Source organism: Elgaria multicarinata, chromosome 4 (assembly GCF_023053635.1).
Source record: "Elgaria multicarinata webbii isolate HBS135686 ecotype San Diego chromosome 4, rElgMul1.1.pri, whole genome shotgun sequence".
Classification (NCBI taxonomy): domain Eukaryota; kingdom Metazoa; phylum Chordata; class Lepidosauria; order Squamata; family Anguidae; genus Elgaria; species Elgaria multicarinata.
In genome coordinates, this window is record NC_086174.1 from 121197715 (window position 1) to 121224387 (window position 26673).

At 43.3% G+C, this 26673-nt stretch overlaps 1 protein-coding gene across 1 annotated transcript in view; it reads right to left on the reverse strand.

Annotated features, from left to right (window-relative positions):
• Positions 1-20465, reverse strand: part of MYOM2 (myomesin 2) — a 92127-nt gene extending 71662 nt beyond the window's left edge. Inside the window, exons 1-6 of the mRNA XM_063125099.1 lie at positions 20358-20465; positions 11957-12083; positions 7141-7263; positions 4874-5015; positions 4550-4707; positions 2236-2328 (exon numbers count right to left, since the gene is read on the reverse strand). Of these exons, the coding sequence (XP_062981169.1) occupies positions 2236-2328; positions 4550-4707; positions 4874-5015; positions 7141-7263; positions 11957-12063 (623 nt within the window). The 5' untranslated portion in view covers positions 12064-12083; positions 20358-20465. The remainder of the gene's footprint in view (positions 1-2235; positions 2329-4549; positions 4708-4873; positions 5016-7140; positions 7264-11956; positions 12084-20357) is intronic.
• Between the last annotated feature and the right edge of the window lie 6208 nt (positions 20466-26673).

The window sequence follows — 26673 nt, forward strand, 5'->3', positions numbered from 1 at the left end:
AGAACAGAGCTAGTGCCAGCTCCAGGTTTTGGAGGGCCCTTGGGCAAGACACCCTCATTGGGCTCCCCTCCCCCAATGAGTCTACTTCCTTACCATCGATGTTGCCAGCTGCTGCTCTTCCTCTTCCAGAACATTACTACCACTTGCTTTCTTGCCAGGAAGGGAACCAATGAGCAAATAGGCAGTGACATCTAATTTTCCCCTTCACACCACTACCATCGTCTGAGCAGGATACAAGGGTGAAGAGGAGCAGGTCCAGGGAGCTCTTGTCAAGAGAACCCCTGCTGGCGTGAGGGCCACTGGCAGGTGCTCGACCATGCCGACCCTTGAACCTGCCTTTTGGACCAGACTCCAGGCAAGTTTCTGATGAGGGACAAGTGACTACTTCCAAAATAAATATATAAATAAATAAACTGCCTTCCCCCCTATCTTTCCTATGGAGAGTGGATACACATTAACAAAAAATGAGCATTGCCTTTCCTTTCCTGTGGGAGAAAGAGTGTTTTCTTGCTTTGTTTTAATGCTTTGGTGTCCTGCTTTCTTAAGTGAATGCATGGCTGTTTAAACTTCTGCCAGCAGCAGCAGCTGTTGACCATGGAGGGTAAAAGCCTGACTGATTCTAATAATCAGACCAGCCAAACAGCTATTTGTGCTACACCAGTTTTTCCTACACTGGGTAAAATGACATATTCGTTTCATATGTTTCCATTAGGGCCGGAGTAAGCAGCGTAAGATGGCTCCACACACACAGATACAAAGAACAGGTGAGGAGGTAAAAAGGCAGCCCAGGCTAGCCCAGCTTCCACCATCCCTATGCCTGCTATTCAGGCCCCATCACACACACCTCACACACATTCAGTGCAGCGGATTAAGCCTTTCCTTTGCTCTCAGGTGTTCAATGGCAGGTGATGGGGCTTTTTGATATTAGTTTTTTATTGTTTTTAACTGGTTTATACTCTTTATGTGTTTTATATTATGTTTTGGCATGTTGTGAACTGCCCAAGGACCTTTGGCATAGAAATGTAATGGAAGAATGGGTGGGTGGATGAGATCCAGCATCTCCTTTCCATGGATAGAAGGGCTCCATTCATAGAAGATGTCCACCTCCATTGCCATTCACATCATTCAGCAACGTCCCAGACACTGTGTCACATTTTTAGGGTTCTGGAGAGGCTGCCATGGGGAGGAGGGGGCTGGAGATTCCACTTCTACCAGCCCAGTTGCACACACCTAGATCTGGATCCAACCCAAGGTACATCCCAATGTATGTGCATAGAGCGCCTCCATATAAGTTGGAAGTAAAGAACTTTTCTACACAAGGCTGTTAATCGGCTCTAAATAGGCAGTATCTACTTTTGGTTTTGTGGCAAAAGTGAGATCCAAGCACTATATGAAGAACAATTATTTTCCTGCTTTTCTGCTACATAACCTCTAGATGGCACTGTGATATAGCAGACTAGCACAAATACACAAGAGAAAAAAGGTTTCTTTCACTTTAAGAATTAAATGCCTTATTTTCCCTGTTATAAAGAAACTCAGTGGAAGTGCTGGTTAGACACAAAAGTAGAAATGGAGAGTCACAATGTAGTCTAAAAGCTCCATCACACCTAAGAAGAAATGCTGGCTACCGTTGCTTCTCTATCACTCAGTTACTTTCTGTTTGGAAACAGGAAGTAAACAAGGAGCACGAGGCCCATTCAGTCCGGCATTGTAATCACGCTGCTTCTCCCACACACAAGAGAGCAGCAACCGGACTTTTTCTGGTTGCAAGGAAGGCCAGAAGGGGCGGAAAGCATGCGGGAGGCAGACAATGTCATGTGAGGGACCTCCGAGAAATCCATGAGTCCCCAGTAACGAGTGTGCAATAAAACGCTCATCGGATGGAGCTCTAAAAAAGCCATGAACAACTATAAGTAGGGAATGACGAGCGAATGATAAATGCCTCGTGGAGAAAAGCTCCCAGGCTTATTCAGGACCCACCTTTTCATGCATGCCAAACATGCAGACAGTGATGGGACCTGGCTGCCAGACACAGCAACAGTGGGACTCACTCACACCGCCCCTGCACATATTCTTTGAAGGCCTGAAGGGTTTGTATGAATTCACCTACCATTATCTCTACACAATACACTATATTTATAGAGGCCATTTCTATATTCACATATGCTCTGTAGGTTGCAACCCTTATACCCAGATGTGAATAGGTTTACACTGGTGATGTCTCCATAAAATTACCTGTTTATTTCCAGCATATGCACTCCATATTTGCTTTCGATCATGTACTTTCCAGGCTCACTTGAAGGAGTAATCAATTCTTCATTTTTATACCTGACAAACGAAAGGAAAACATATCGCACAGGTAAACAAACTGCAACAATAAAATAAGGAGTTGGTGCAGTTTGGACACAAAAGGGTATGATCCCAGACTGTTTACTCAGTTTTTAATGGTCATTCACAGATAAAGAGATTGAATAAAGCAATGTAGAAGCTATGTGCATTAGCCTTCAGGACTGTCTAAGGATGTATGTATAAATTCCCCCAAATAGAGCAAATAGCAACTTTGGTGGGAGTGGGACAATTTCCACTGTGAAAGCAGTGCTGGGGGAAGTATTGACCCCATGCCCCAATGTCAGGAACCCAAATCAAATTCACACCACCAACCTGTGGCTGATATGTGCTAAATGTAAAGAGATAGATTTGAACATGGGTTTCCATCATTTCACCTTAAATTCTCACCACTCAACCTAATGAGGATGGCTGGACACAAAGAAGCACAAGATTCCTGTACTTTTAATGGTTGTACCAAAGTGGCTTCTTTTATCCCTTTATGATAAGTTGACCTGCAATCATTCCCTCTTCTGTGCAATTATGAAAGGTATAGGAGGCTGTTAATCTGGAGTAACTACTTTCAGTTTCGTCACAGTATTGAGATCTGAGCACTACACTGGGAGTGCTACCTTTCCTGCTTTTCTGCGAGATAACCTCTAGGTGGCACTGTGATATAATGGAATTATAAATGACTTTGGATTAAAAGTATTCAAGACAATATCCTATCTGTGTTGTTTGCTCTGTGAATGCACTTTCAGATGTGCATGCTATCATGATGTTGCAGTTTTGAGTTGATGAGCATGATCATAAGTGCCCGATGGAAAAAAAGTCCTACAACTCCTAGCCTGCTCCAGCAAGCCATGCTCACTGGGAAATGCTGGGAGTTGTAGGATTTTTTTCTGTCTAAACATGCATTGGATTATATCATAATAGTGATTTCTTCTTATTAACATCCATTTCTCTATAACTATGTATAACTTGATAAAGTTTTAGAAGACTTTGATGGCCATATTAGTTTATTACTTCCTACACACACACATAGTTCCATTTGAATCACTTTCTCTTAGTTGACTTCACCACATTTAACTAATATTTTCAACCAGAAATGGGAATCTTTGACCACTATGCTGCTCCATTAAAATCAACAGGTGTTTTACTGCTGGTATGTAGAGCTTTTCTACAGAAAGCATTTATTGTGCACCTATCCTTTTTTAGCCATGGTTGATGATAGGTTCTTTAGACAACAAACTTTTCTACATGAGCTGTTAATCCACTGTATGTACTTTTGGTTTCGTTATAAAGTTGTGATCCATGCGCTACATGAGGAGTGTTTCTTTTCCTGCTTTTCCACTATGTAAACTCTAGGTGGCACTGTCATATAGCAAAATAGCACAAATGCACAAATGGAAACAGCGTTTTCGTTCACTTTCATGAATAGTTCTGCATTTTCCCTGTTTTTTTAAAAAAAAAAACTCGACAAAAATGCTGTTTAAAAACAGGAGTGAAGCTGGAGGGTCATGATGCCATGTAAAGAACTTATAAGCAATTATGAGTAGGAAATGATGAGTGCACAATAAATGTCTCATGTAGAAATGCTCAATGATGTGACTCTCTAGTTTTGCTTATGTTTTTAAACAGCATGGCAGGGGAGTGGGGTTAGAGTGGAAAAAATAGAGTATTATTTGTAAAAGCAAAAGATAGAGTATTTTTCCTAGTTGTGTAATTGCTTTATTCCATGCAGCAGCACCTACAGGTTATGTAGCAGAGAAACCTGAAAGGAAAAACTCTGTTTAGATCACGGCTCTTAGTTCAGTGATGAAACTGAAAGCAGATACAGCAGATTAACAGCCTCATGTAGAAGAGTTCATAGAGTAATGTCAGATATTCAAATGGAGGCTGTTTAGAAGAATACAGTGCATGTCTTCCCTTTTCTATGCAGCATATCAACATGCAGCATATTTTGAACACTAAAATAGCCGGTGTATGCTTGCACTCTAAAGTCTGATCTTTCTGTTTCTTTAGTTGCAATGATAACAGAAGTCATCCAGCAGTCTTTGAAGATTATAAAGCTTTTTAAAACACACACACACACACACACACACACACACACACACACACACACACACCCATTCTCCATAAGACCCTTTATAACTGGCCTGAAGCTACCAAATGAAAAAGCTGAACACCATCTTGAGACTCCTGGAAAGGACCAAAGCCTTACCATTGTACAACAGGAGTGGGAAATCCTTGGACAGTGAAGTAAAGTCTGACTGACATCTTTTCCCAAACAGTATGAGACCGGAGCCGTACCAAAATTTCAGGGGCTCGGCTAATACTCTCTTCAACCGCATACCTTTCCAAAGCCATTCTTTCTTCTACCTGCAACACAAGAGGGTGAGGGGAGTTACAAGAAGTAGTAGCAAGAGAGAAATAGTCAGCCCCGCTGTGACGATGAAAAACAACAACTGGGGTGCAGGGTGGATAAGTGGATTTTAAGCATGCTCACAAAACTAAGAATGGAACAAAGACGACACTCTTACAGTACCATCCTCTGTATGGTGACTTTATCCAGTTGCTCTCTAGCGAGCAGCCTGGCAGTGCGAAGCTCTTCTTCTATAGAGGCCAGATTGGAGACATACCGGATCCTCCTCTGTTCACTCCAATGCTGAGACTTTTGCTCCTGACTCCTGCATGACCAGAGGACAAACGAGATAGGATTTATTTATTTATTTCATTTCATTTCATTTCATTTCTATATAAACCGAGCATCAAAGCCTTCTTATTGTTCCAGAGATGCTGTGGCAGGCCAACCAAACATGAGCAGAGCGCTCCATGGTGCTTTCAAGCTTAGCCTATTCCCCCCCCCTCAAAAAAAGGGAGGGCAAAACTGTTGACATAGCAGTTAGCAATGCTGCTCAAAGAAAATTAAAGTTTACAATGTGGGAAAATTCCTTAGGTTGTAAACAAAGAGGTCCTTTTTATTGCCTTCATGGAGTCACAGAAACATATTTCGCATTACTAGGTGGGCTCAAAAAGCTCGGTTTCTTGGCCCAGCTACAGAAAATAGGGTCACTGCTAGTGAGCCCCATCACCTGAAGCAAGCCTAGCTGCCCGGCTGTGCCCCACAGGGTAAGAGGCATGGTGATGGTGATGGTTCCTACAGTAAAGGGCTTGGCTAGATAAGATCATTGGATTTGGGCAGCCACACTGGGACTATTATTCTTCCTTTCCTGGAAATGCTCTATGTACTCATACTTAATGCATGAAAGACGTTGGAATGTCTCTGTTTCAGAATTAATATGCAATATTCTTTGTAACAAAAATGGGAAAGATGAAGTGGAGGTGTATGGTGATCAACCCATATAAAATGTGCCTGTTCTTAGAAGAATAGATTACCATGTAAGGACACAGCTTCTGAATTGCCATGTGACTACAGGGCTTCTGAAGAAGCCAGGTCAATAAGAAGAATGGTGACAAGCCTGCACAAAGAGTCTGGAATTGCATTAAGCACCACCAGCGGTTAGTAACTCGGGCATTGAAAATGCCATTTCAGATTTCTCAAATACTGAGACTTAGTTCAGATATCTGGGTAAATGGTATAGCATATCCAACCTCTTTCCGAATCATACCAGAGGGATGGCATCCATCCGTCTCTAATATGAGTTTAAATTTAAATGATTGGAGTGAGGAAATACTTCCGATAATTCCACTCTTTATATTGTACGGTTAGTTTTGTACGGTTAGTTGTGCGCCATTTTTGTAACACTCGTCAGATTCCTAATTTAAATACAGGTGATACAACTGTATCGCTGTGACGCAGCTGCCACTAACATAGATAACTAGTATGTTCATATGGTATTGGTAGGTTAGGTCATGTAGATAGTTGACCAATGCTAGGATGGGAAGACTCAACTGATCCTGCCAGCCTATGTGATACAAACATTCCAGATGTTACAGATGTAGCACAGTAAGAGTTGCATAGTGCTGGCAACCATTTTGCAAAAGTATCATATGAAATTGTGTTCTGGTTTTGACATTCTGAATTTATTTCTGTACAATAGACTCAATCTTCACATTAGGATGAATTATTTAAACCAAGGTCAGTGTTCACCTTCTATTCACTGCAAAGCCACTGCTGCCAACAGGTAACTTGAGGACGCTTAATTTGTCTGAAGGGAAGGGTTGATGATATCTCCATTACTCTACCTTTCATAACACACTATGTCCATGTCTGTGGTGCATTTGTTGTACAGTACGTCAGTGGGCGTACAGCCACTCACACAAAACGGGAATAGAGTTGTCAGCATATTTATTACAGGAGTACATCTCTCGGCTGAAACTGAGATGTCACCTTAAACCGCCCTGGTGATAAAAAGGATGTGAGGAAGCTAACTATATTATGAGCATATTGCCTGAACATATAATGTTGGTATTTAGCAGGAGCATGCCACATTTGCTTAAACACATGCTCGCATTCAGTGCAGATTTGTATTTAACCCATTTTTTTTTAAAAAAAAAAATCAGTATTAGCATATGTCAGCTATGAGATTTATGAGACATTCAATGCTTCGGTATTCCAGACCTAATAAATCAATGTAGAACCTGGTATACTACACGTGTCTAATCATGTGACAGCTGATAAGCCAATGGCACCTATACCTTCCTTCCTATCCAGCCTCTCAGTGACATCAGAGCTGATCAGCCAATCACTAAGGGAGTGATAACGGGAGGGACATAGGTTTCTTTACGACCACCACCACTAAATCTGAGGAGCCATTAGAATTTGGAAAACATAGCTGAAGAAAACTTTACCTTGCCTGGGATATCTGTGACTCCTCTTCGGATGAGGTATGGAGCCTCCTGGCGCAAAGCCTGCATGTCGTTTTTCCCAGACTGGAAGATGTCTGATAGGAAGTAGCCTGTCTAGAAGCAGCCCTTCAAATACAAGGAATGGTCAGTTACAATGTGGTAAGATTTGCATATCGTTCTGGGTGAAGGGATTAGTAACCATTGGCTCACTCACCTACATGAAACATAAACACTTTTCATATTTTCCTCTACCCCTCATTAAAGTGGATTATCAAAGTGGCTATAAAGGTCACAGCTGTTTCAAACTGCATAGGTAGAGATCCTAGACAGCTTAGAGGGATAAAAAGGGCTGGGCTTATTCAATATAAACCTTCAGCTATTTTGTAGTATAGAAATCTAATCAATCAATCAATAAATCTGAATCTGAATTTGAATTTGAACTTAGAACCTAACAAACTCCTCTCCACTCATAGAAGCATTGGGGCTAGTACTGCAGCATGTACAGAAGGTCATAAAGGACATCTCAGTGGGACAGCTTTTCCATTAGCCTTTCTTTAACCATTTCCTTCTCATGAATCCGGTATGAAACCAATATTTCCATTTAACACCGGGAGAGTAAGGCAGCCCTCCTTCCCCTGCCCAGAAAGCGTGACAGCAAGGACTGTGGATCGAAAAGGCTTCCCTTGAATGCAACAATCCTCGACAGCCATGGCTGTCCATTTCAGGGTGGTGAAATTGCCCAAAACATACATTTAAACCGGGGAAGAAATGGAGGAGAAACAAATCCGATGTCCAAAAGCTGAAATTAGTCTGAAAAACCCACCAACATTTAGGCCAGCAATCCCTATCCTTTGGCGGTTAGTGGGATTTTGAGAGAGTGTTATGGATACTTTCACAAAATGACTACCTTAGGGGTGCCTTGCTCATTCATAAAATGGCTGTCATGGTGGACATGGCTGATCACAGAACACCTGTTTCTCAGAAGTCAAACTGGTGAGACTAAGGGCCTTGCTAGAGCGCGCCGCCCTGCCTCCTAGACAGCCAACGCGCAGGCACTACGGAAGCCCTGCAGCGTTGGCCATTTATTTTATTTTTTTTGGTTAAAGGGGCCACGTGCAGCCCAAAGCCGAAGGCAAGGTAAGTGCCTTTTTTTAAGAATTAAGCCCCCTCCGCTCCTGATACCCCCCCCCCCTGCCATCCCCGATGCCTCCCTGGCCACTCTTTCCCCACTCGCCCTCTCTCTCCCCGATGCCTGCATCGCCCATCCTCCCTCTCCCTGATGCCATCCCGGTGCCCGGCCTTCTCCCCCCCCTCTCCTGCCAGGTCCGGCTTCCCCCCCCCCACCGGGATCCCCTCCCCTGGCCCAATGGGCACAGCGTGCTGTGCCCAGTCCATGGCTTTTACCGGCTACTTGCGAGTAAGCGAGTAGCCACAAAAAGCCACAGACCTTGCTAGACGTTCCGCAGCCCCAGCCTCAGGCCGGGGCTGCGGAAAAGGCGCGCCATAAGCGACTTCGCTTATGGCGCGTTAGAGGAGGCTTCAGTGCGGCCTGGGCCCGGATTCCCCTGTGCATCATCTGGACGCACAGCAGGGAAACCGGCCCTTAAAGCGCGCTAAGGCCTCGTCTAGCAAGGCCCTAAAAGAAAAATGACTTGCCTAAGAACCTAAATACAAGGCCAAGGTGGGGTTTGAGCTCCAAAACTCAAAACCACTGTTTTGAACCCAAATAAAGATGGCTCTGGCAGGCAGCATGTTGCTTTGCAGCAAGCCAACCTCCTAGTTTAACTAAAATTTAATTTAAAAACCCGTAAGAAATAAAATAAAAATCAGGATGGGCAGGAAGTCTGGTGGGCACCCACAGACACCACATTGGAGACTCTAGGCTTAGACTGAGTTCTGACAGAACTTATAAGCCTGTGTTGGCTATACAACTTCAGACATGTAGTTCTATTAGACTAACATGATGGAATGCTCCTAACACATGAAACACTGCCAGTTCATAAAAAGCTAAGATGCCACCAGATGGCTTCCATGGGGTTATTGTTATGCTTGTTCCAGGAAGGCTTATAGTGCCTTGCAACCTCTGTAACAGACCATTATTGTTGTTTTGATTCTATTTAGTGCAAATCTACTGGCTCTAGCATGTGAAAGTGTGCGTAGATTTTTGCACACTTATGTACACACAGAGAAGGTCGGACTATGGTGGTGCCATGTCGTCTTTTGGAAAGCTTACAGATTACTTCAGCCTAAGGAAGTCAAGGAATGAATTCCGATCAGAACGACGGAGTAACAGGAGGAGTGGCAGCTACTGCTGTAGTGTCACTGAATGCAGGTCATTAGACAGAAAGTCACAGAGACCAGTTTTAGGAAAGTCACAGACACTTCCAAGAATTCCTCAATCCCCTGTCATAAACCGGATTCCTCTTCTAGATTCAAAACTGTACAGGAAAGATATGCCAGAACAGAAACAATACAGGAATCACTCTGCCCCTGATTGTCAGAAAGGGTGCACAGTGCCCTCTACTGGAGAGGCATGGCAGCTGGAAGATGACTGCACTGAACCTGTAAGGAATCCTGCCCTTCAGCCAAGGCTATAGACTGCAATGGATGAGGCGCCTTTCTGGTCCTTCAGAACTCGGTCTTTCTATATGAGGAAAAGTCTTTCGGTGGACCATCACCTGAGCTCGCTCAGCTATTCTATCCACCCCACAGAAACTAAGACAGAACGGGTCAAAACCAAAATTCGGAGGCAGTTTATGGTATTTGACTCCAGAGGCTGAAAATGTGGCAAGCTTTAAACACCTCCTGGAAACACACCTGGTTACACAAGCTTTCCCTGGCTTATGATTGATTATCATGATGCTACGCCATTTGATTGTTTTCTATTGCTGCTTTTTATTTTTTTTATTTCTCTTTGGTTATTTATTGTTATAGCTGTTATTGTTTATGAATTGCGTATATTAAAAGTCATTTTTAATACTTTGGCATTTAAATTACTTTTTAAAAATACTTTTTAAAGTACTTTTGTTTGTAAACCGCCCAGAGAGCTTCTGTTATGGGGCGGTATATAAATGCAATAAATAAATAAATAAATATTTATATTTCTCACTGAAATTTCTATACTACTTTCCACAAAGGTATCAGTGAACATTAAACATGAAATGCAATGGCATCAAAACAACAATCAATGTAAACAATAAAATACACAATACAAAATTAATCAACAGTAAAAACACACATTCCACTGTGTGCCACAAACCTTCGAATGCTGGGTTACACTTCAGGCCTATATGAAGAGATGAGTTTTAAGAAGGCATCTAAACATCTCATCAGTTCCCATCCAGTCAAAACATGCTCAAGTCACAAGTTTACTTTCTCAATGAGAAGGACTAGGCCTCTACTGTAGTTGCAAATCTGAACACAGTAATGAGGAAATTAATAAACTTTCATCATTAGTATATTCATTGGCTTAAAAACCCAAGTTTTGACATCAAATCCATTTGGTGACATGAATGTTAAATGCCTCTGGCAGGTTAAACCAAACTTTACATTCCACTAAATAAAACTTGACTTTATTACCTGCCTAAAATTATTTTTTTTAAAAAAAAATTTGCTGAGCTCCATGAAGATTTGAGGTTGTTCAGGAAATTTATATTTGTATTTGGGGAAATAATTGCTACTAGACACACATGCATGTTGGAGAAGGACATTTAAGAACTGTACAGGTTGCTCCTGCTATATTGTTAGAGGGGGAAAGCCTGATTCTGCATGGTAAAACAGAAATTTCTGGAAAATAAAACTGGCAAACGTGTAAGGCTACAGAACTCTGACAGAACAATCCTATGCATACTTATTTGGAAGTAAGCTCCACTGTGCTCTTTGGGAGTATTTCTGAGTAACCATGCAAAGGACTGCAATGTGAAAGTTATATATATCTATTTTAGCTGCTGTAGCCTTTAGCTGAAGTCGGTTTACTATGTTTTGGAATGAGTCACACTTGCCCAACTCTACCCTACTTGCCAAAAGAGACTCCTAGAGCAAAATAATCTAACAGTGGGTGGTTCTACCAACTACAGGGCTTTCGGGCCATCCTTCATACATGCTGTTTAGCATGTGTCCTACATGCATGGCATTCTGTTTTAGTTTTTATTGTTTTAGTATTTTCTTGGCTTGTTATTATGATAATTTCTAGCCACCCTGAGGATCATGCTTTTGGGGCATCAAGGTGGGATATAAAATATCATCATAAATTTTGGCGCCTAGTTAAGGGGCAAGTACTGATAAAACAATGTTGGAACCTCTAAAATTAGTCCTATGTGTTGTTGTGGTGGTACAGATACTCAGCAGAGGACTGAGCCATTAGGCCAGACCTGCACGACTTGTGACTTACCAAGCCAAATCTAGCTTCCCACACATCCTCAGCCATATACTGCAGCCTTCCACATGTTTGGCAGGCCAGTTCCTGCAAGCCCAAGCAAGCAGCAAAAACAAATGCCTCGTTGCATGACTTGGTGGGCCACCATTCAGGGCTGGTGTGCTTCCTGACTGTTAGAGCAGTACAACAATGGAACCAGTTACCTAGGGAGGTTGTGGTCTCTCCCACACTAGAGGCATTCAAGAGGCAGCTGGAGAACCATCTGTCAAGTATGCTGTAGGGTGGATTCCTGCATTGACCAGGGGGTTGGACTCAATGGCCTTTAAGGCTCCTTCCAACTCTACTATTCTATGATTCTATGATTCTATTTGGTTTGGCATCGTGGGTCAAACCTTGTGCAGCTCTGTACTATTTTCACATGGGAGCGAAAAGTACGATACTCACCTCCTTGCCGAATATTCCTGGAGCAAATACCTTGTCTGAATGTTGCGATAGGACTGGTCAAAGTGCTTGTGCCTCTTTTGGTAGAACGGCACTCTCTTGGACGACATGTTGGGATCTGCCACTGCTCCTGTAAATTCAACAGTGACACTTATATGTAACCAGGCTGTTCAGCCCATTTCATTGTTTCCCTTGCAACCTGTGGTTGAAATGGGCTGCACTGTTAAAATAAGTATTTCTGGTGCAACGTGCCAACTGCAGTGTTTGATGGAGGGTGCCCACTGCTGCATCTATTAAAGTGAAGGCAGATACCATCAAACATGCTTGATTCAACATTTAGGATCATATACTAGGAGACATGCATTCCAGCGCAAGGCATTATTATTATTATTATTATTATTTTTACTTGGTAATAAGTCCCACTCCATTCAGTGGGTTGCATTATAGCAAGGGTAGGAAACATGGTCCCACAGACACCAATGTGGTCCCAGACACTTTCCTGGCAACCTTCAAGGTGCCCTATCTCCCTTTAAAAAATAATTAAAAAATAAAAATTAACACATTTATTTACTGGCAGCTGGAGTTGCTTCAAAGCAAAGTGAAGGCCTCCAGCTGCTGCTATCTTCATTTCTCCTGAATGCCTCTGGACTACAAGATGGGGCTTGGTGACATTCTTGGGAAATGAAGATGAGTGTGTGTGTGTGTGTGTGTGTGTGTGTGAGAGAGAGAGAGAGAGAGAGAGAGAGAGAGAGAGAGAGAGAGAGAGAATATCTATAGGTGGTGATCCAGAGTGAGAGAGAGGCAGAGGAAAGGAGAGAGACAAAGAGTTTACCTCCTGTGAAATAAATTTTTGGCAGGATCTACACTACTGCTTTATAATGCTTTATAATGCTATTGACAACGGTTGGGGCCCAGGACACACTCCATAGACAGTTTTCAAACCGTTTTCAGTATTATATCCTGCTTGGTATAGATCTGGCCTTTGTTGGCGCTCAAAACTGTGGGTTCAAAAGAGTTGCTGTTGATTTATAATTCAGACTGCACCTCTGCTTTGTGCACAGTTATTTGGACAGGTTACGGCTCCTTTATGACTAAATTGCAGACATTTTGGGGTGGTGCCCACAAACCTACTCAAATTGCCAAATGTTCCACACACACACACCCCAAAGCTGCCCACCCATGTAGGCAACCTGATGCCCTCCAGCTGTTTTGGACCACAGCTCCCATAAATCCTGGTCGGCATGGCCAATAGTAAGGGAGTGTGGGAGTTGTAGTCCAAGACACCTGGAGAGCACTAGGTTGGCTACAATGTTGTATGGTATTGAAGTCTTAAAGCCAATGCACAGAGCCCAGTTTTGAATTGCCCTGCTGTATCTCATCACTTAATTGCCAGTTCTACACCAAGCAAGATATAACACTTTGAAAGTGGTTTGAAAATGGTACATGGAATGTGTCATGGGCCCCAACAGTTGTCAGTGCACTTCAGTATTGTTATAAAGCAGTAGAGTAGATCCTGTCTTCAGTGAAAAATATGGCATTTGAATTGACACTCAGGCTAGATCTACATCTTGAAGTGCACTGATAACTGTTGGGGCACATTAGACATTCCGTATACCATTTCTCTAGCATTATTTCCCATTTTTTTTATTCCATATTATACAAAATATCACAACAGATGTCATTGTGTGTGCTACTTAGTATAAATACACAAGAGAGATATAGTGTCACCATGATGGGATTGTATTGATATGACATAAGGTATAGATCTGGCCCAGCTGATATAAAAACTCTATGGTGCATGATCTGTGATGGATCATTTATATACATACATTTCAACTTGATGCTACAGTGAGTAGCCCAATCCAGCTAAAGACTGCAATCCTGTACACCACTTACTTGGACACAATCACCACTGAATACAGTGAAAGTTACTTCTGAGTAAACATACATAGGATTTGGCTGCACATCTCACCGAAAGCAACAGAAGTTAAAGAGCTCCACCTGACAAGCATTTTATTGCACCCTCGTTGCTGTGCTCTCACAGATTTTTGCAAGTCCCTCTCATGATGTTGTCTGCCTCCCGCCCCTTCTGGCCTTCCTCGCACCACAAAAAAACACCCAGAAAGTACGATGTATTTTTTAAAACAGAAGTTGCTGCTATCTCCTGCTGTGTACAGGAGAAGCAGAGTGATCAGAACAACTCACTGAATGGTCCACCTGCACATTGTTTACTTCCTCTTTTGAAAGAAGAAGTATCAAGCAATGAAAGTGGGGGCAGAGAAGCAACGGTAGGGAAGCGTGATTTCCCCCCATCTGATGGAGCTCAAAGATAGTTGTGACTGTTGTCCCATGGGTTGCAATAGGATTATATTGTCACAACTTAATTTAGGGCGTTACTAGATGAGGCTGTAGCGCGCGTTACCTTCCGCAGTCGTGTCGAGGCTTCCAGATGACGTTCACGAGGATCCGTCGTTATCCTGCGGTGAAGCCTCTTTCTCCCGATTTTAAAAAAGTGAGTTCTGGTGCGCCTTTTCCTGCCGGCCCGCGGTAATTCGGAGTACGTGTGGGAGGATGTGAGGTCACTGCGGTCCGCACTGGTCAGGAAAAGGCGTGCTAAGGGAAGTGGCCAGCGGCTTTGGTCAAGCCGCCTCCGCCATTTGCGCCCAGTCCGCAGCTGGGGCAGCGCAGCTGAGCGGCTTTTTTTTTTATTCCCACAGTGGCAGTTTGCGCAGGAACGGAGGACCGGAAAAGTGGCTGGTGTGCTGCTGGCGGTGGGTGGGGGATGGGTGGGGGATGTGCGCCTGTTTTTTCTACTTCAACCTCTGTGTGGGTCACTTTTTGGAAAGGCGGGCATCCCACAGTCATGGGAAGTTGGTGACTCCTCGCGGTGGGCAGCCACAGCGGCCGCATAATGACAGTGCTGTACGCTGTGCCGAAGATGTAAAGGCGAGCGGGGACTGAGGGGGACGGTCCAGGCATGAAGGGCTGTGTGCCTGTTGGTGTGGGTACGCGGCTGGAAGAGGGCGCAGCTGTTTCTGGGCTGCTGCCATGCCTATGCCCAGATGTGGGTTGGCTCTGTGGGATGGGGGGGAGGCCACAGAGGCGGTCATCGCCACCGACACTTCAGAGGCTTATGGGAGATGTAGGCACAGAGTGCCCATGCAGACGACTGACCTCGGGTCATATTACACCCGCCACGATCCCCATCAGGAAGTGACCGCATCAATGTTGACCCTCAACACCGGCACTCGCTGGTGCCTGAGGGGGCTGGTACGCAGCAGCAGCAGCAGCAGCAGCACTTCAGCTGGCACTGCCACTGCCGGTGCCGCCACGGCATCGCTGACGGCTGCGCAAGCGATCAACGCTGTTTGCGGTCTTTCGGACTTGTGCAAACCGTGTGGCGAGCGGAAAAAAACCCCACGGAAATCAGGCCGGTGTGGCTGCGCAACCGTGCTCGAGGCGGCAGCAGCACAACCGGCGCAAACTTCCACCACAAATCTAAGGAAGGTGTGGATCATGAGGCGTCACGGCTGAACGGGGAAATCCGCTTTCACCGCTCCTCAACGACGGAACACCTGGTAGGTCTAGCAAAGCCCTTAGTTGCATTAGTTTTCAAGAAAACATTGCTTTGCTTTACTCCAGATACCCTCCACCCAGCAGTCCCCAGATGGGTTGGACTGCAACTCCATCATCCCCCGCCAGCATTCACATTGGTTTGGGAAAGCAGCTTTACTCCTTACAGCAAACTTTCTGCCATGGTCCACTAGCCTGAATCCATCTTCAGCTGCATCTACACTCTCCTGCTGGAGGAAGGATCCAGGGACCTGGTCCTGGATCCACTGCCAAGGCCAGAGATCAACGGATAATGGCTCCTTCCAACTGGCATCTGCCATCAGCCAGACCCTGAATCCACCAGCAGCTTTGGTTTTTATTCTTATTTTTACAAGGGAAGGAACATTCTGTTAACTTGTAAGACTATTTCATGCTTACTAAGACACCCTGCTTTATCAATGTTACATTATTTAACATATTCTCCTCAAATCCTGCCACCTCTTCCCTCCTCTGTCTTATCTATGCTTGATTATGAGCCTTAAGGAGAGACTTGTCTTTTTAAAGTCCCCGTAAAGTGCTCACTTGGGTTGTTTTAAACACCGTATACATCATCTTCATGATCCAGCATGTTGGGTGGGATCATGATTGAGATGGGAGACTCTGCTGAAGCCACACAACTTCTTTCTGTTTGGTGGCAGACTTCCCACCGAATTAGCATTGAGCTAATTCCCAAGCGTTCAGGGAATCCACTGAAAGTCACTACCTATTTGTGTGTAGTCAAAATCCAATATGTCTTGACTTTTCTTTTTCTGCAATTGTGAGGATGTGGTGTCATGGCCAAACTCCAGTCAGAGTGCTGGCCCTGCTATTAGACAGAGTGAGGCAGCTGTCTCAGCTGGGTGTCATGAAAGGGAAGCAAATTGTTACTATATTTTTACCGCCAGGGAATGAGGGGAGACGCTTGTGGGACTTTCTGCCAAAATAACTTGACCAGCTTTACAGGCCTGGCCCTACCAATAGGCAAAGTGAGGCATTGACATGAAAGGACACAGAGAAGCTAATTGTTAGTCACTTAGAGTGTAATCCTATGCATGTCTGCTCGAAAGTAAGCCCCACTGAGTTCAATGGGGCTTACTGCAAGGTAAATGTGTACAGGATTCCAGTCTTAATGTATTAATGTTGTGTTTTTTACTGTCAGAGAGGGAGAGAGGCATTGTGGGAGTCTCTGCCTCAGGTGCCAGAGTAACTACAGCTATGTACTTTGACTTGGGGAGGGGGGTGCCATTTCCTGCCCAGCGTGAAGCACCAATGTGTCTTTGGTTGGCCCTGTGGATTTGGGGACTATGCACCTTGACTTAGGGTGGAGTGGCCATTTGCTGCTCTATCTCAAACTGCGAAAATGTCTCATAATCACCTCCTGCCTGTCCAGATTCCACCTGAAATTTTCATTGGACATAGGAGTTCTTCACTTCCTGTCCTAAGCGGCTAGGTTGCATGGCTATAAGCAGTTGAGCATATATCACATTCCCCACCAGAGATGGTCAGGTTACATTGGTGGTTGAACCCTGGGACAGAACGTCAAGTTCTTATTTAGGTCAGCTTCCACAGGAATATTGCATCTGAGTCTTGTTGCTCTCACTAAAAACAAAACCAGTATTGCACAGGAGGAACTTGATAAGTTACTCATCTCTTTATAAGGGATAGAGGACCAACTGCGTCTCTCAGAGTGTTACAGGAGCTGTTGCAAGGTCATTCTTTTTGCTCCTTAAGGAAAGAAAGAAAACCTATTGGTTTCCCTGACTCCTCGCTAAACCACAAACTGAAGGGAGATATGAGTGCGTAGAATTTTTCACTTCCCTGTCTCTGTGAACATCAAAGGCCCAATAAAATCTAGCTAGAGCTTCAAAATATTTCACATTTATCTGCCTTCTGGCTAACTGGATCAAAGATAACTAGTTACCACCTGGCATTTTGTTGCAAACAAGGGTTTCCATTCAGAAGGAAGACGGTCTTGATAATATATTCATTTAAATATTTATATCTAGAATATAGTCTTTGCTATATCTTGTTTCAAATCTGTGCCAGCTCCAGGTTTATGAGGACCCTTGGGCAAGACACCCTCCATGGGACCCCTCAATGGCCCCGTTCAGACAACAAGCTAAACCATGCTGCTGAACCACAAAATGGTTAACGGAATGCATTCCATTAACCATTTTGTGGTTAAGCAGCATGGTTCAGTGTGTTGTCTGAATGGGGCCACTGAGTCTACCTTCTCACTACCGTTTTCACTAGCTGCTCATCCTCTTCCTTATCATTGCTACCACTTGCTTGCTTGACAGACAGAGAGCCAGTGAGCCAGTAGGCATCTGGTTGTCTGAACCACAGTAAGAGGCAGGTGAACAAACAGGCTGCAATGGTAAGCAGGAGGAGGTCTTGTGGGCTGAAGTGTGGGCTTTTAGCAGGCACCCAACCACACCTACCTTTGATGCTGCCCCATTTCAAAGAAATGCCTGTGGCATGTGGTCAATCATACTCTATGTAATAAAACTGTGAATACATTGGAGATTTTTGAAGTCTTCCAACCCACTCAGGTGCATCCTTTGCATGCAAGACTCTTATAATATGTGTTCAACAACGCAACACAGGTGATGTCTGTTTGCTAATTTAGCATGCCTAAGATGCATAATGCTAACCCCTAAAACTGCAGTCCAGCACAATGCTTTGCACACAGCCTCTCCTTTGCCAAGTTACTCTGAGGTATGTCGCTTCGAAAGTATCCATGTTTACATTAACAGCAACAACAACAACAAGTTGCCATGAGTTTTTCCTCATCATTTTGTCATGATGATGCTTTCTTAAGAATTCCACAGCCACAATCTAAACCAGCCTTCCTCAACATGGTGCCATCCAGTTGTGTTGGGCTGCAACTGCCATAATTCCCAGCCAGCATGGAACAGACTGTGGTACGGTAATGCTAGACTGCTGGGCATCCAACAGGGAATCCTCCACTCCATGACCTGGGATAGTCCTCATCTGCCGGAGACTCCTGTCACTGGTTTCCTTACATTTGTGACACTCCTGCTCATAGGCTGGGGTTGGGGAGGGGTCAGGCATCTCATGTTGGTGGTCTTCTATTTATGAAGCTGCATTCTGGGAAGGGCTGGGATCAGACCCAGATCAAGACCAATTGTAATACCAGTGGCCAGTGACAAATTAGTCCCTCTAGAATTGAGAAGTCAATGGAATCTGAATAGGCTAAAATTCAATGAATGGGCATTAAAGTCAATACCCAGCTGGTTAAATTGACAGAGATCATGGACTTCTTGTTCCTTCAAAGCAAGATCATGGTACAAGAAGCCCATCATTGTCCTTGGAGAATTTCCTCCCAGCTCTCTCAGTATGCTCAGTGATGGTTGAGGATGAAGTCTCACACACAATACTTCTTCTCCACAGTGAAAGAATTGAAATTTAGCCTGGTGGTTTATATATACTATGAAGGGCTGAAGAGAGCTGCTTTTTATTTTTATTTTTATTTTATAGCCACCCATTAAAATAAAAAGAGGTTAACTACAATAAAACCTGCTGACATTATTCTGCAAAACATGACAATTGCATTCCACTATATTCATGTTTTATAAATATATTACATATATTTATATGTAATATATTGATGTTTTAAGGTGCCTTGGGAAGACCCTGGCTTTGAATGGCGACTGAGAATGGTGGCTGGCTACTTATTAAATCAAAGAAATGTGTTGTAATAGGGGCTCAGGAGCTACTTGGGCCCACACATTCATCACAACTTAATTTGAATTCATCGGAAAATTTCATCAACCAAACTTCCCACATAAAGAAGAGCTTGCAGCATACAGCCTATTAAGTAAGAAGACCCCAAATGCACTTTGAGTATTTCTGTCCTGTCCTTTTCATTGGATGACAAACATGAAAAACACAAAACAAGTGAAATGGCAAAAGGGAGTCAATTCAAACCATCCCAGATTCTATTACCTCTCTCATAAAGGAACTTTGATCGGCTCCTGTGCCCTGGTACATCTAATTCCACTCTCCATTTTCAGCAGACATCATTTCAAGAGCAGAAAGAGCAGTTCCGAACTCTCTCCCTCTCACCAGGAACACGGAGGGATATTTTTTTTTCAGTCAATCCGAAAAATATCTCACAGTAAAAACTAGGAAATGTTAACAATCAGAATCCTGCCTTTTAAAAGGCAGGACTACAAACCTGTGTCATACGCAAGCTGGATTTAAAACACACCTATACACAATCCAGGCAATTTGGTGGCTTTTGCTAAAGACTTCTTATTTTGTTTGTTTATTTCTTCACTACTTGAAAACAATTCTTAGACAAACTTTTGCCCACATTTCCTATAAATATATCCATACACTAAATGAAGGAATTGTTAGTAAATTATTCATAAAGCTCTTAATAATTATTTGTGCGTTTTATAAGTCACTATTCTTACTTGCATTTAGTGTAAATAGTCTAGAGTGCAATATTCCTCTCCCTGATGTGCAATGTTAAACTCCTGATGACTTTAACAAGGTTGGAATGGACCATCGGACTGCTATCCTTAAGCTGCTTAAATCCCATTGGCTTCAATGGGATTTCAACGGCTTGTGTGCAGGATTGTGGCATTAGTGGATGAAAAATGAAGATGAAAAGAATAGTTCAAAAATACCGGTTACGTTATTCCATTTCCCCCCTTCTGGTTCTTAGACACTGAGGTAATTAATTGCACACAGGAATGATATTCCCCACCCACCACCCACCCCTGCAAAAGCAGTTTCTTCTAATCTGAATACTGCAAATAATTTTTAATGAACACATACTTACGTAATGAGATGTTGAAATGGCAATGCACTGAGGAAGAGCTGCCCTTGCCCAGCTTACTAAGCTCTGGGCTGAGGAAAACAAAAATAATGTCTAACTCTAAAGGAAGGCTACTGCCCCTTCCCTCCCATTTATGGACAGCTAAGACGCTATATATAGAATCAATTGAGTTGCTCTCACAAACCAGAGATGTGTCTAATAAGCATTAAAGTACAATTTTAGTAAATTAACATTCCCAAGTTACCCTCTTCTGAAAACTATTTATTAGGGTGGAATGAGCCTTATGCATGAAAATTAATTATGGATGTACGTTAAATATTTGCATCTTGTGTTATATATACAGTGTGTGTGTGTGTGTGTGTGTGTGTCACAAGGCAGAACGAAAAGAAAATGGCTTTAAATACTACTTTAACATACTCCTGTAGGTGGATTTGCAGCAATAATGGTTAAAAGGACCCACGAAGGGTCATTAAGTTTTAAAATTGTATTAATGCCGACATGAGATCTTCCCTGGTGCCCTGAGCTGTAAATTGAGCCTCCCTAAAGTCTCTTTATGGGCTGCCTGGATTATAAAAAAAACATTGTTGCCATATGTTAAACCATATCATCTAAGTTAAAAAAAGCTTGTTAACATGGGAAGAAATCAAGGCCAGCTCCGGTTGATTACCTCCTGTGTCAGCTGCCAGGTCTTCAATACAGTTAACTTGCAATGTACTTCTGTCTGTTACATAAAACTGTATATAAAATATTGTGTATACAATACATGGCAAAGAATGGAAGGGGCTGTGGGTCAGTGGTAGAGCATCTGCTTTGCATGAAGAAGCTCCCAAATTCAATCCCCAACATCTCCAGGTAGGGCAGGAAAGCCTCTTGCCTGAAACTCAGGAGAGCCACTGCCAGTCAGAGTTGACAATACTAGGCTAGATGGACCAAGGGTCTAACTCTGTAGAAGGCAGCTTCCTATGTTCCTATGTTATGGGTACATAATGTAGGAAAGCAAAAAGGCAAAATCCAGGAGAACTTAGCTACAAATGGACATGATACATATAGTGAAACTTTATACATGGACACCAATCCTAAACTGACATTCAGAAATAAGTCCAATTAAATTCAGTGGAACATACAGTGCAATCCTATATTTATCTACTCAAAAGTAGGCCCCACTGAATTCAATGGGACTTACTCCCAGTTGTGTATAAAAGCCCCATCAGATGAACGTTTTATTGCATGCTTATTACTGGACACTCACAGAATTTGCTCAGGTCCCTCATATGACATCATCTGCCTTCCACCCCTTCTGGCCTTCCTTGTGCGACAAAAAAAAAAAACCCTCTTTAAGTCCGATGTTTTTTTAAACTCGGAATTGCTGCTCTCTCCTGCTGTGCGCAGGAGAAGCAGCGCCATTAGAACAGCGGACTCAATGGGCCTCGTGCTCATTGTGTACTTCCTCTTTTGAAAAGAGGAAGTAACCGAGGAACGAAAACACTAAGGTATAGAGCATGTTAATCCAGGTTGTGATGGAGTGTTTAGACTGCAGCTTTACTTCTGAGTTAACCAGTCTCAGTTTGCGCTGCAACTCTCCTATTTACTGCTTAGCTTTGGCTGGATTGCGACTAGTGGTAGAGAAAATGCATAGGGAGAGGAACATGCAAAGACATTCCCCGTGCAAAGAGTTTTAACGCTTGATTTCAAGGTAACAAGATACCATCGCGTCTGATGTGCGAAGGAGTGGAGACAAGTTCCAAGTGGGTGCATGACAAGGATATAAATATACTTTATTTGTGTTTTGTGGTATCTAGTATAGTCATGATTCAACTTTAAAGCAAGGCATGGGAGGAGTGCACAACTTGTTAGGAAGCAGAGTCACACTCCCAGAAGGCTCCTAAAAGTGCAATTTTGCTTCCCAACAAGGCATACCTCCCCATGCACCTTGTTTTAAAAGTAAATCATGGCAAATTTTCACAGCAAAATCAGTGGTAGTAGCAATTTCAGTGGTGGGGAGGGGTGCAGCCCACAGTGGAATTGGCCCCTGCATGGGCAACGTTACTAATCCCTGACCTAAAAGAAGTAGTTTGTTGCTGAGTGCAATGTGCCATATATAATGCAAGTGTGCTTTGTTTATTTGTTGTTGTTTTCTGATACAATGCACGTAGGTGCAAGCATCTCACATACAATTTTTGCTTATGGCAGCACAATGAATAGCGGTAACATCATTATGAATTTGAGGGCAGAGCAAAAGAATTCCTGATTCAATGTGACCTGTTTGCCCTCATGCCTTGCCAACAACCATCACTCATGATATCTGGCCAGGAACTGACACTGAGCAATATAGGACCCATTTTCCTAGGGCCTATTTTCACGCTGATGTGTGTTGTCTAAAGAAAGGCACCACATGGTCAGCTAAATTACATGGCTTTACGGAAGGAAAAAGGCAAAGATGAACGCTGGATGAATGCAGAGCAAGATGGGGAAATGACCTGATGTGGTGAGTATGTGAATAAAAGTATTTGCCTCTCTCAACATATACTATTTCCTGCATGCTATTCATCTAAATCTTGTATATATTCCCCAAAATAGAATAGGACTCATCATGCCAGCAGAGCACTTTGACACTCCATGTCATTAAATCACAGTTTGTATTAGCTGCCAGCTTAAGTGACGCTGAACCAAGCCTGCAAAACCCACATCTGCTCTTTGGGGTAGGTGTAGAGTGAGAGGACATACTTTTGGCAGTGATGTTTTCTGAGTCGCTGAGTATATGAGCAAGTCAGATTTATGGCTGACAAAGGGTGCTTCCAGACAGAGAGCTCCTAGCGCTACCAACCAAAGGACATTGCGCAGCTATTCTGTCTTTTTCTCCTGAACAGGTGTTCAGCATCAAGAAAAAAAGATGGAAGAAGCAGTGAGAAAACACAGAAGAGACAGAGATGACACATGCATAGGGTGACCATATGAAAAGGAGGACAGGGCTCCTGTATCTTTAACAGTTGTATAGAAAAGGGAATTTCAGCAGGTGTCATTTGTATATATGGAGAACCTGGTGATATTCTCTCTTCATCACAGCAGTTAAAGCTGCAGGAGCTATACTAGAGTGACCAGATTTAAAAGAGGGCAGGGCACCTGCAGCTTTAACTGTTGTGATGAAGAGGGAATTTCACCAGGTTCCCATGTATACAAATGACACCTGCTGAAATTCCCTATTCAATACAACTGTTAAAGATACAGGAGCCCTGTCCTCCTTTTCATATGGTCACCCTACACATGCACGAATGATGCAGGGTGACGGTGCCATGAAAGCTTCATTTGGAAACACTCCCAGTATAACCCACTATGGATCCCAGTCTACAGTCTGAACATCTCAGCTAGATTTCAGCTGCATCCATACTTTCCATCACCGATAGCAATGGGCAAGTTCAATGGTGCTTAGCTTTAAGAAATGAGTACGTGCTGAAGTGTGTCTTAATGAGTTGTTTTGGACTGACGCAACAGAGGCCTGCAAGGAACAGTATACCCTGAAGCTGTGTCCTGCTCCAAGATCCTGGATAGCGCGCAGTCTGCATTTCTCTTTTGGGCAGTACAGCATGTTCCCTCTGGGGTGGTTAGGTCAGCTTTATGTGTGTTGACAAATTAGAGGGGCTTCTAAAGCAAGAAAACCGAGGAAGTAAAGGTCTTAGAATGCAAGACCTTTGATGAAAGGTTAAAAGCATCAGTGTTTGTGTTGTGAATGAGACCGTGAAAGCTTTGACTGTAGGGTTACTCAGAAATCATCATCATATGAGCTTACACTTGTGTTTTTCGTTTTTGTCTTATTTTGTTAAAACTTATAATTAAAAAATTGATAAAAAGAAAAAAGAAATCGCCATCATTGTCTTCATTTGAATAGACTGGGGCCAGGGTGTAATGGCAAGGTCTTACATTTGCAGAAGGATGTAATGCATGGGGTCATACCCAAATTTTCACTTCAGTTGCCACTGGTAAGAATATCAGCAGATGTGTCAGCTATAGGTGTCTAGTGTCTGTTATGCTCTTACTTCAGCTGAAGCCACAAAAATTGTAGTGAGTATACATGCCTCCTGTTTCAGCAAGAATGACAAGGAGTACGCCAGTCTGACCTCTAATTGCTATTGTTTCAAAGTTTTACAGTTTAATTATTATTATTATCATTATTATTATTTATTTATATAGCACCATCAATGTACATGGTGCTGTACAGAGTAAAACAGTAAATACCAAGACCCTGCCGCTAAGGCTTACATTCTAATAAAATCATAGTAAAACAATAAGGAGGGGAAGAGAATGCAAACAGGCACAGGGTAGGGTAAACAGGCACTGGGTAGGGTAAAACTAACAGTATAAAGTCAGAACAAAATCAAGTTTTAAAAGCTTTCAGACCAAGGGTTCATCTAGTCCAGCACTCTGTTCACACAGTGGCCAACCAGCTGTTGACCAGGGACCCACAAGCAGGACACAGATTCAACAGCACCGTCCCACCCAAGTTCCCCAGCAACTAGTGTACACAGGCTTACTGCCTCTGATACTGGAGGTAGCACATAGCCATCAGGACTCGTAGTCACTGATAGCCTTCTCCTCCAGGAATTTATCCAACCCCCTTTTAAAGCAATCCAAATCGGTGGCCATCAGTACATCTTGTGGTAGTGAATTCCATAGTTTAACTATGTGCTGTGGGAAGAAATACTTCCTTTTATCTGTCCTGAATCTCCCATCAATCAGCTCCATCAGATGACTCCAGGTTGTAGTATTATGAAAGAGGGAGAATAATGACTCCTTATCCACGTTCTCCACACCATGCATGATTTTGTACATCTCTATCATGTACAAAAAAAAAGCCTCCTTTTTTCCAATCTGAACAATCCCAGCTGTTGTAAGCTTTGCTCATAGGGGAGATGCTCCAGCCCCTTGATCATTTTAGTAGTCCTTTTCTGCCCTTTTTCCAGTTCTGCAATAGCTTTTTTAGGTGTGGTGATCAGAACTGTACACAGTATTCTAAGTGTGGTCACACCATAGATTTGTACAAAGGCAATATGATACTGGCAGTTTTCTTCTCAATGCCTTTTCTAATTATGCCTAACATGGAGTTTGCCTTCTTTACAGTGGCTGCACACAGACACCACTGCTTTATAACAGTATCGAAGTGCATTGAAAACTGTTGGGGCCCATGACACATTCCATATACTGTTTTCAACCCACTTTCAAATTGTTTTATCCTGCTTGGTGTAGATTGCGCCCAAGTTGACATTTTCAATGAGCTGTGCACCACAACCCCAAGAACATGTAGATAGAACAAAATCCATACAATCAAATTCTCACAATAGCTTAGATGTTTCAATGTTTTAATTATTGTTAAGGGTCTCTTTTTGGTGTCTTGTACAGGACCATTGTTGTTAAAGAGAGAAGGTAAGGATCTAGGAAGACCCCTGCTGATCAGACCAAAAGCCAATCTAGTCTGGCACCCTGTATCCCATGATGGACAACCAGATACCATCCATCATCACTTCCCCATGGGGGAGGGGGAGCTGGAGCTGTGTATGGGAGTCCTATAGGGAGCTGTTATCCCAGCGAAGGCCCAGGAGAGATGGGCAGGTTTATATCCTTGTCAGTCTTGGTCATCTGCTTGGTTCCAACACAACCCTGGCTTCTCCCTTCTCCTAAGTAGACCACTTATACTGAACCCATCCAGTAGCCAGTCAAACACTCCTTGCCAGATCTACCACCACCCCAGCTCCTGGGGGCTGGGGGTGAAGGGAAGAGAGTCTGGGATTGACGTGGGGGTCCTGGTTTGTGGAGTCATCTGGAGTACCAGGTGAAGTGTCCTTGGTAACTCAGGCTGCTCTGTTGTTTAAGCAGGTCCATTAGGGTCCCCAGTTGCACCAGTTCTTTACAGGATCCCACACTGGATCAGACCAAAGGCCTATCTAGTCCAGCATTTCATTGCCACAGTGCTCAATGAAATGCCTATGGGAAATCCCACTACAGCAGAATATGAATGCAATAGCACCCTCCTACTCATGTTCTTCAGCAACCAGTATTGAGAGGCATACCGCCTCTGATCCTGGAGGTAATATACAGCCACCATGCATAGTAGTTGTTGATAATCTTATCCTCATTTATAGGTTGTGCACACAGCACAATGGAGCATTACCTACTGGCCCAAGAAAGCAGGATAACATCCTCCATTTGAGCACTAGATTTCTACTAGCAAAGTGCCAACCTTTCAGAAAGGTCATTTCAGTCTCAGCCTTCCTACCCACAACAGCCAGCTCATGTGGCACATCTGAAAATGCAATCACTTCATTTTCGG